This window comes from Silurus meridionalis, chromosome 23 (genome assembly GCF_014805685.1).
Source record: "Silurus meridionalis isolate SWU-2019-XX chromosome 23, ASM1480568v1, whole genome shotgun sequence".
NCBI classification, from domain to species: domain Eukaryota; kingdom Metazoa; phylum Chordata; class Actinopteri; order Siluriformes; family Siluridae; genus Silurus; species Silurus meridionalis.
The window spans coordinates 6,759,990-6,768,753 of record NC_060906.1 but is presented as its reverse complement, the minus strand read 5'-3'; the positions used below and the strand labels follow the sequence as shown (position 1 = coordinate 6,768,753).

General features: G+C 39.9%; 1 protein-coding gene across 1 annotated transcript in view; it reads right to left on the bottom strand.

The window, feature by feature from the left end:
• Positions 1-143: 143 nt before the first annotated feature.
• Positions 144-8,764, bottom strand: part of atf6 (activating transcription factor 6) — a 39,330-nt gene continuing 30,709 nt past the window's right edge. The window contains exons 15-16 of the mRNA XM_046836627.1: positions 5,495-5,579; positions 144-834 (exon numbers count right to left, since the gene is read on the bottom strand). Of these exons, the coding sequence (XP_046692583.1) occupies positions 632-834; positions 5,495-5,579 (288 nt within the window). The 3' untranslated portion in view covers positions 144-631. The remainder of the gene's footprint in view (positions 835-5,494; positions 5,580-8,764) is intronic.

Below are 8,764 nucleotides of genomic sequence, written 5' to 3'. Positions count from 1 at the left end.
CGGATTGCTTTCGATATGTTAGAAAGGAGTTGATTCTCCATGTCACGGCTGACAAGAAGACGTGGTGGTCTGCTTTTGTATCTTATCTGCGTTTTACAGTAAAACAAACCAGGAGTCAAAGAACCATCACAAAGACGCCACACTCATAGTCCAGTGTTTATTTCCGTTTCGCTTCAATTTGAAAATCAGAAATGGGGAAGTTCAATAAATGCTTTGTAACAATTACACAATATATTAATTAGTACATAAAATCGAAGAATGTAAAAGTTTGCATATGTGCCCTGCTGGACGCTTGGAAACAAAACTTCATGAGTACACGTAGGCACAGTGCAGAAAAAGAAATGCTCAAATAAATTCTGTTTGATCCAAATACACAAAGATCCTAGAAACAGAGTAGCCTGAACACAAACTAGATATTATTTCCTGAGAGTTTTAATAATTACAGCTTACAGATTTTAAGATGCATCTAAAATAAGTGTTGGGGCAGTGAGGGGGGCAGTGAGGGGGCGGTGAGGGGCGGTAAGGGGGCAGGGGAAATAATGGACTTGTCATTTTTCAATCAGAGTGGTTTTCTCAAATTCTACCTAGATTTTATACAATTGTACTCCAATTCCAAAAAGCTCTTCTGCTATCAAGCAGAGCCCATGAGAACGCCAACAGGTGGTGAAGCATGACTGTTAGAAGGGGCAGAGTGGTAGAACGAATCAGCATCGGTTTCGTTGACCCGCAGGATGGGTGGGATACTGGAGGACTTGATGTGAAGGATCCTGGTGTCCATGACCTCACAGTCGATCTGCATCATCACCTCAAACTCTTTGTCTTTAATCACACTTTCTGTGGGGGGAAAAAACAAAAAGCTATATTTTAATCACACGCATTTCACTCTTCTGAGACACACAGCTGAAGATGAGTCACATGTAGGCTTTTAAATATGTACATTTGTGTATATTGAGACTCCTTTCTATCAGAACCAGTAACTTTCTCAGCGGCTTGTGCTTCAGAATCTCCTCTGTGGGATCGGAACAGATCGGCTTGTTTTCGTTCATCACACACATCAGCGAGCCTTTCTTTTGATAGATACAAAAAAACCTGTATACTGTAAACACCTCACAACACCTTCTGCTCTGAAGAAGCACTGACCCAGTCGTCTAGGCGTCTAGACATCACAATCTATTCCAAAATTCTTGCCCATTTTTCCCGTTTTTAACTCATCAGCTTCAAAACCCGACTGTTAACTTGCTGCCTAATATCGTCCCAGCTCTTCTACAGGAATCCACAGGATAAATGAGTGTCTCCTCACTGTGCTTTTACTTCAGGATAACCATATGAAAGCCATTTACAAGCTGTTGGAACTAAATGGATGCAGCATGTAGCTGAAAGAATTGAAAGCAGATTTCCGCACAGAAAGAAAGTGTGTCACGCTGCCACCTAAACTTCGATCAGAAAGTCGTGTTGGCATTAGTGTGTTAAAGAGAGTGGAACAAAGTGCCAACTGGCCGTACTCGAATACGCGTAAATCAAAAAACGCAGCAGTTCTTTGTGGAATTTGTTTGCAGTCGCAGTGTTTCTGAGAGCCGTCGGAGCTCCTACAAGGAAAACTGCCCCAGAATCAAAAATTGGAGTGTAGAAGTTGTTCACAGGAAAGTTTTGGTACTGCATCTGCCGCCATGCTCATTTATTCCCAAACTACCACAGCCTGTCAGTCTGTTTAACCGAAACTACAATGCTTCATCGGCCACATTCTATTTGTCTATGAAAATGATTTATCAACATACAGTATTTCACAAAAGTAAGTACACCCCAAACATTTTGGCAACCATTTTATTAGATCTTCTCAAGGGACAATACTACAGACATGAAACTTGGATATATTTTAGAGTATCAATATGCATACAGCTGTTATTGTCTAAATCACTGCCAACAAAAGTGATAACAGCTGTACGGCATGTAATCATGCAAAGCCACACGTCCAATTCATCACATTCATGTTTTTGTCTGCTTGACAGGACCATACAAAATTGTGTATTTTGTTTTAGAGAAGTTAAAATGTGGTGCTTTGAGTACAATCCTCTCATACTGACCACTGAATGTTCAACATGGCACCTCATGGCAAAGACTCTCTAAAGATTTGAAAGGCTATTAGATCTATAACAACCTGAAAAGAGGTTTTCCAAGACGGGTTCCACTCAGAACAGGTCTCACAAGGGTCCATTAAAAACGTCGAGTGCTGTGCGTCAACATTATGTTTTCCGACATAATAATGAACCCAAACACAGCAGCAAGATGACAACTGCTTTGCTGAGGAAGCTGAAGATGATGGAGTGGCCAAGTATTTCTCCAGACCTAAACCTCTTGTTAACATTTGGATTAAAAATAAAAACTTCTCATCTCTTCTAAAATCTGCCTCAGTCCTTGCATTTCTACCTCACCACGTTACCGTGTTAAGCGTACTTTCACGTCAGCTACAGCAGCTCGTTTTATCAATAATCTTTCAGAAATTACGATATTAATTAGATCTCTGTCGGACCCCGCAAAGCTCGACTGGGCCACTGAATACCTAGAATCAACGTTACTTTACACTCTAGATAATGTAGCTCCCCTTAAGACCAAAATGATCAGAGAGAAAAAATTAGCACAGTGGTATAATGATCATACGCGCACCTTAAAACAGACCACTCGAAAATCAGAACGTAAATGGCGTCAAACAAAATTAACAGTATTTCAAATAGCATGGAAGGAGAGCCTCTTAAATTATAGAAAATCTCTTAGTGCTGCTAGATCAGCATATTTCTCCACCCTCATAGAAAATAACAAGCATAATCCTAGATTTTTATTCAGCACGGTAGCAAAATTAACAGGGAATAAAAGCACTGCACTAACATGCACACCATCAATAGGTAGTAATGATTTCATGAACTTTTTTAATAATAAAATTGAAAACATCAGGCAAGAAATCCAGGCGGTTAATATAAATCCAAATTATTTTACAAGTAACCCTGTAGACAGCAGTGTAATTATAGCAGACAATCAACTACAAAGCTTCACTCCTATTCATGAGAATGACTTAATTTCATTAATCTCCTCATCAAAATCATCAACCTGCATTCTCGATCCCTTGCCTACAAGTTTCTTTAAACAGATAACTCCAGAGGTAATTGAACCTGTTTTAAAAATAATAAACTCTTCCATTAGCACTGGTTATGTACCTAAATCCTTCAAACTGGCAGTTATCCACCCCCTAATTAGGAAACCTGACCTTCACCCTGTCAGCTGTCCAACTACAGACCAATATCAAGTCTCCCCTTTATATCCAAAATTTTAGAAAAGGTTGTAGCACAGCAGTTTTGCTCACATCTACTTATGAATAACATTTTGAAATGTATCAGTCAGGATTTCGGCCTCATCATAGCACAGAGACGGCGCTAGTTAAGGTGGTAAATGACCTGTTATTGGCCTCTGATCAGGGTTTTGTCTCCTTACTTGTTTTGCTTGACCTTAGTGCAGCTTTTGACACCAGTGATCACACTATACTGCTTGCTAGACTTGAGAACGTTGTAGGAATAAAGGAGTATAAAATAATGAAGACTACAGAAGGGGGCAGATCTTTCTCTTATAAACCCCACAGTTATGGAACAGCCTTCCAATCAGTGTTCGGGACTCGGACACAGTCTCAGTGTTCAAGTCGAGGTTAAAAACATATTTATTCAGTCAAGCCTTTTATCAGTAGATTTTTTTCTTAGGTAAAGGAGCAGATCTGGAGGGATCATGGATATAGAGTGTTTGGTGAACTGGGATATTTGTATACTGTCGTCCCCTCACATTCACACGTTCACTCGGGTTTGTTGACGGTGGTGTGGTGGGTCGTCTCTTATCCCAGAGATCCCTCATGTCTGTGTTACCTTCTGGTTCTCACTTTTAGTTATGCTGCCATAGCGAGTCTTGCCGGAGTCCAAACTGCACAGTGACATTAACTTTCATACACCAATAGGGACACTTAATAATCCATATCCTTCTCTTCCTGTCACTCTCTCTCTCTCTCTCTCTCTCGCTCCTGAGGCTCCAGTGATCACTGTTCCTGCCTCTCTCCTCTTTGTGGATCTTTCCACTTCGTCCAGGCCTGCCTCTGGATAGTGTTCTCTTTGACTGAAGCCCCACTCTGTGCAGCTTGGGACGGTTTCTCATCAACGTCTTGGGTGGTTCCATGAAATTCTGGAGTAAGAATGGGCGCTTTGAGGATGGATTGGACTATGGTTAATGTCAACAGTCTGCTACACTGACTCAGGACTACTTTTCGCTTCTGATCATCATCACTGTACCCCGCAACATCGTATATCTGCTATAAATGTACATTTGGTGCAACCCAGATGAGGATGGGTTCCCTCTTGAGTCTGGTTCCTCTCAAGGTTTCTTCCTTATGCCATCTCGGGGAGTTTTTCCTTGCCACAGTTGCCACCGGCTCACTCATCAGGGACAAACTTACTTATAAAGAACATATTCACTTTTAATCACCACATTATCTGTGTAAAGCTGCTTTAAGACAATGTTCATTGTTAAAAGCGCTATACAAATAAAAATGAATTGAATTAAATTAAACCCTATTGAGCACCTGTGGGCCTCAAGCGGAAGGTGGAGGAGTGGAAGAGGATCCCAGCAACAACCTGTGCAGCTCTGGTGCATTCCATGCCGAGGAGGATGAAGGCAGTGCTGGATATAACAATTGTGCTCCACACCAAATATTCACACTTTAAACACAGTTTTGACAGGTTCATTTCGGGTGGACTCACTTTTTTAGTTATTTACTGGTATTTACTTTAGTAGTATTTACTTTTTACTAGTTATTTATACAACAATGGCTGTATGTTGTATGAGTTGTATGAGCTGTATGAGTTCTTTTTAGAGGACAGTAAATCTGTACTGCTGTACAAACTGCACATCGACTAAAATATATCCAAGACAAAGGAAATCTACACAGATTCAGCATTGAATAAAAAACGGGCAACACTGCCAGTAAACATTATGAACAGCTTTCTCCAGATATGATCTAACCCTCAACATTTGTTTGCCTTTCTTGCGATTGTACTAATTCTGTTGTTTAACAAAAAAAGAAGCGTATAAACAAAAGGTATACTACACAAAATATTGTTTTTTTTTTCTCTTATCTTTCCATATCAAATAATATAAATGAAAATAAATGAAGTGAAACAAATTAAAAAAGAAAATCTAGAGTCGAAAAACAGTTGAGCTCATAAAACTGGCCCGAAAGTAAATCTGATTACTAATGCCTGCGTCACTCTAATCCACCTGGCCCAGATGTTGTGCCTTATCCAGAAAGCTCAGTGACCCAGTCAAAGTCATATGGCTGGAAACAGAGTAAAATATATCTGTTCCTTCAATAGTGACCCCCAGAAAGCTTTTTGTTCTCTTTGCTTAATGCGTTGACTTAACCAAGGTTGTCTCTGAAGTATATGAGATAAAGACGAGTGCTCGGTCTCACCATTTATATTCATCGCTGGAAGCACCACTGACATCTTTGGTCTGCTTCCTCTGTTGTGGTTGGTGGCAGGAAGGAGGAGGTGATCCTGGGAAATGTGAAGGATAGTTGTTAGTGAAGACAACCTCAGATCAACATCACACATATTAAACAGTGTCATTATTTCTTTTTACAAAAATCAAGTGGAGAAAAAGTTCACCTTAACTGTTTCCATAGGATTTAAATATAGATATAAAAGATACCAAAAAAGATAACGCTCAGCGTCACGTTCATTTACTTTCCGGCTCTTTGAAACCGATGAAAAAATGTGCCGTCGTTTTCGAAAGAATCCGTTTTCGCAGTCTAATCAGCGCTTTCGAATTTTTGCGAAAAGTTTTCAAAAAGCTACATTGACCAAAAAAAAGCATCTCGGCATGGATGAAAGGCCGAAACGTAGAAAAAAAATATACGTTTTCAGATGAAAGTGTGGACGTGGCCTTGGAAAAGCATCTGTTGCTGCCCATCAGCTTGGGAAGGGTTATAAGGCCATTTAAAAAAAAAAAAAAAATTATTAAATAAATAAATAAAAATTACAAAGCTCATCATTTTACAGCGAGGACGATTATTCACAAGTGGAAACCATTTAGGATGGTTGCCTTCCCATCTTCCCAAGAGGCATGTGGTGATGTTCATCTAAGGGTGTATTTGCCTTATTCTAAGACCTGATGATTTGTTTTTATTCCAAACTCCCACACACACAGAAAAGATCAGACTCAATAGGAACACCTGGATTATGCAGTAATTCAGTCTACTGGAGATGCAGCTTTAACTGAGATGCACAGTGAAGAACGATTTTATGACTTTATACTTCCTGGGAGCTTGAACCAACCGACTTTCCTCTCATACTAGTAAAGCTTTTTTCACCCCACAAAATGAAAATAAACTCAATGTTTTAAGTTTTTGTATTAGATTCTAGGTGAAGTCTTGAGAATGGGGTGTGTAAGTGTGTGTGTGTGTGTGTGTGTGTGTAAAATCCTATGAGATCAGCAGTTTCTGAAAATTTTCTTTGGGTAATTCTGGCACAAGACATCTAAAATACGAGTAGTAAAGTAGTAAATATGAGTAGTTTTGATGGTAATCATATCACGCTTTGTAAGCCTATTGTTCCTCTGCTTCTGAGGAGTCACATTACCGTTCCTAGGTTCCAGTCATCATTCGAGTTGTGGTGAGTGGTGACCTGATTCTACTTTCCACCTGTCCTGTGAGCATCCAGAGCACGTGTGAAAAATGTGTGCGGTATAGGATATGAGAAAAACAGATAGAAGACGTGTGGCATGTTAGATCCATCTTCCACTCGCCACTGCAGTCAAGCCTGCAGCACCACTGAAACCTGTGGAACCAAATTCCTCGAGACTTAATAGCTGCACTCAAAAGAGCATGGAGTGAAAACCTCTCTCTGGGTTTACAGAGAGCAGTAGTGAAACAGCGTTATTCTCCGATGGGTAGAAGGGAGAAGGTCCTCCAAGTCAAATCTTTCCCAGGACTCCAGGTTCTCTTCAAGCCAATAATGTTGCAATCTGCTTACATAAGCAATAAAGGGGCAATGGAAACAGTGACGATACATGTTGGAAATGTTAAAGGGGCAACATGGGAGTTGGGGGGGCTAAAAAAAGATAAAAAAATTCAATATTCATAAGAGATTTGAAATGGAGATCAGCAAAGGATGCAAAGATCTGAAAGTAACAGAGCACAGCAGGGAGGGTGGGAACAAGAAAACACCATGGAGGCACACACCCGAAATCCCAGGAAACAAAATACATGAAAATAAATAAGCTAATAAACTCCATCCACGTCACGCTTTCCCCATTTTCTGGCATTCCGCGACTCAAAAAAAACCAAGTTCCTGTTGTTTTTGGTGTAAACGTTTCAAAGACCTCGGAAAAAGTTCCAATAGCGAACACGCTGCCTGGTTTCGATTAGAAAGAGGAGCGATCGCGTAATCGCCTTGTAAACTAACGATAAGCAAATCGGTCTGATTGTTTCAAACCGTCAGAGAGTTTTTAAGAGAACATGTCAACTTCTCGACCTCATTCACCAATCCTGCCAACATATGAGCAGATGGTGATACCAGACACCATCAATCCCTTGATCAGTAAACAGCATAATGTTAAAGTTCACACACTACATTCCACAGACACCTCAGTTAAAAAGTGATCTCAGATATAACTGTATCCTTTATATATATATATAAAAAAAAAAAAAAAAAAAAATAAATAAAATATCCAGTGGTTTCTCATCTGACTCACCAGAGCCACAACCCATTTCTGGACCAGACTCTGAACAAGAATTTTAAAAACAAGATGCTTTTTCGAAATTTCGTTGCCGCATCAACGGGTCTCGTGTGTGTGTGTATATGTGTGTAGAGCATTTATTTACACAGGGAAACCAAACAGGGCTCAGTGTTTTCAGATGCATTACTCATCTTTTTAAAAGAAATAACGGAAATACAAAACAGATTAGAACAAGCACAAGAAACACTGCGTACATAGAACCCAATATTTCCTGCGAGGGAGGGAGGATACTGTCTGGTGTTGTAACGACTAAGAAATTATTCAACGCAGGTTTCCGCTTCACTTACGAAAGCAGACAAATATATACAACAGCAAGTTTGAACATTTGGTCCTCAAAGTTGACATGTTTGAAGCAGGAAAAATGGGTAAGCGTAAGGAATTTGAGCGAGTTTGACAAAATTGTGAGGTCTAGTCGACTGGGGCAGAGCATCTCCAAAACTGCAGCTCTTGTGGCATGTTCTGCAGGTCTGCAGTGGTCAGTGTCTATCAAAAGTGTTTCACGAAAGGCTGGTCCGTGTGGTCCCTTCATCCAACAGACGAGCTCCTGTAGCTCATGTTGTTGAAGAAGTTCATGCTGTTGATTTTCAATATATATATATATATATATATATATATATATATATATATATATATATATATATATATTATATTATATAAATACATACATAAATTAGACAGCGTGTCACGGTTATGTTTAAGTCTTCGTCTGGAGTCTCATTTCTTCTTGGACCCATTTGCACACAGAGATGTTTGTCAAAGGCAAAACCCAAAGGTTCTTACTCTGAGTGAGACCATATGGTTTCTCTCTTACATAAAGAGGGCGGGACGTTGGAGAGAGTCGCTCCCTACAGCATAACATTCCTGTTCCAACCTCACATGCTCTTCATTAATACAATTAATTTGTTTACAGGGGGAGCCTGAGTTTGATGGTGGAATTGTGGTG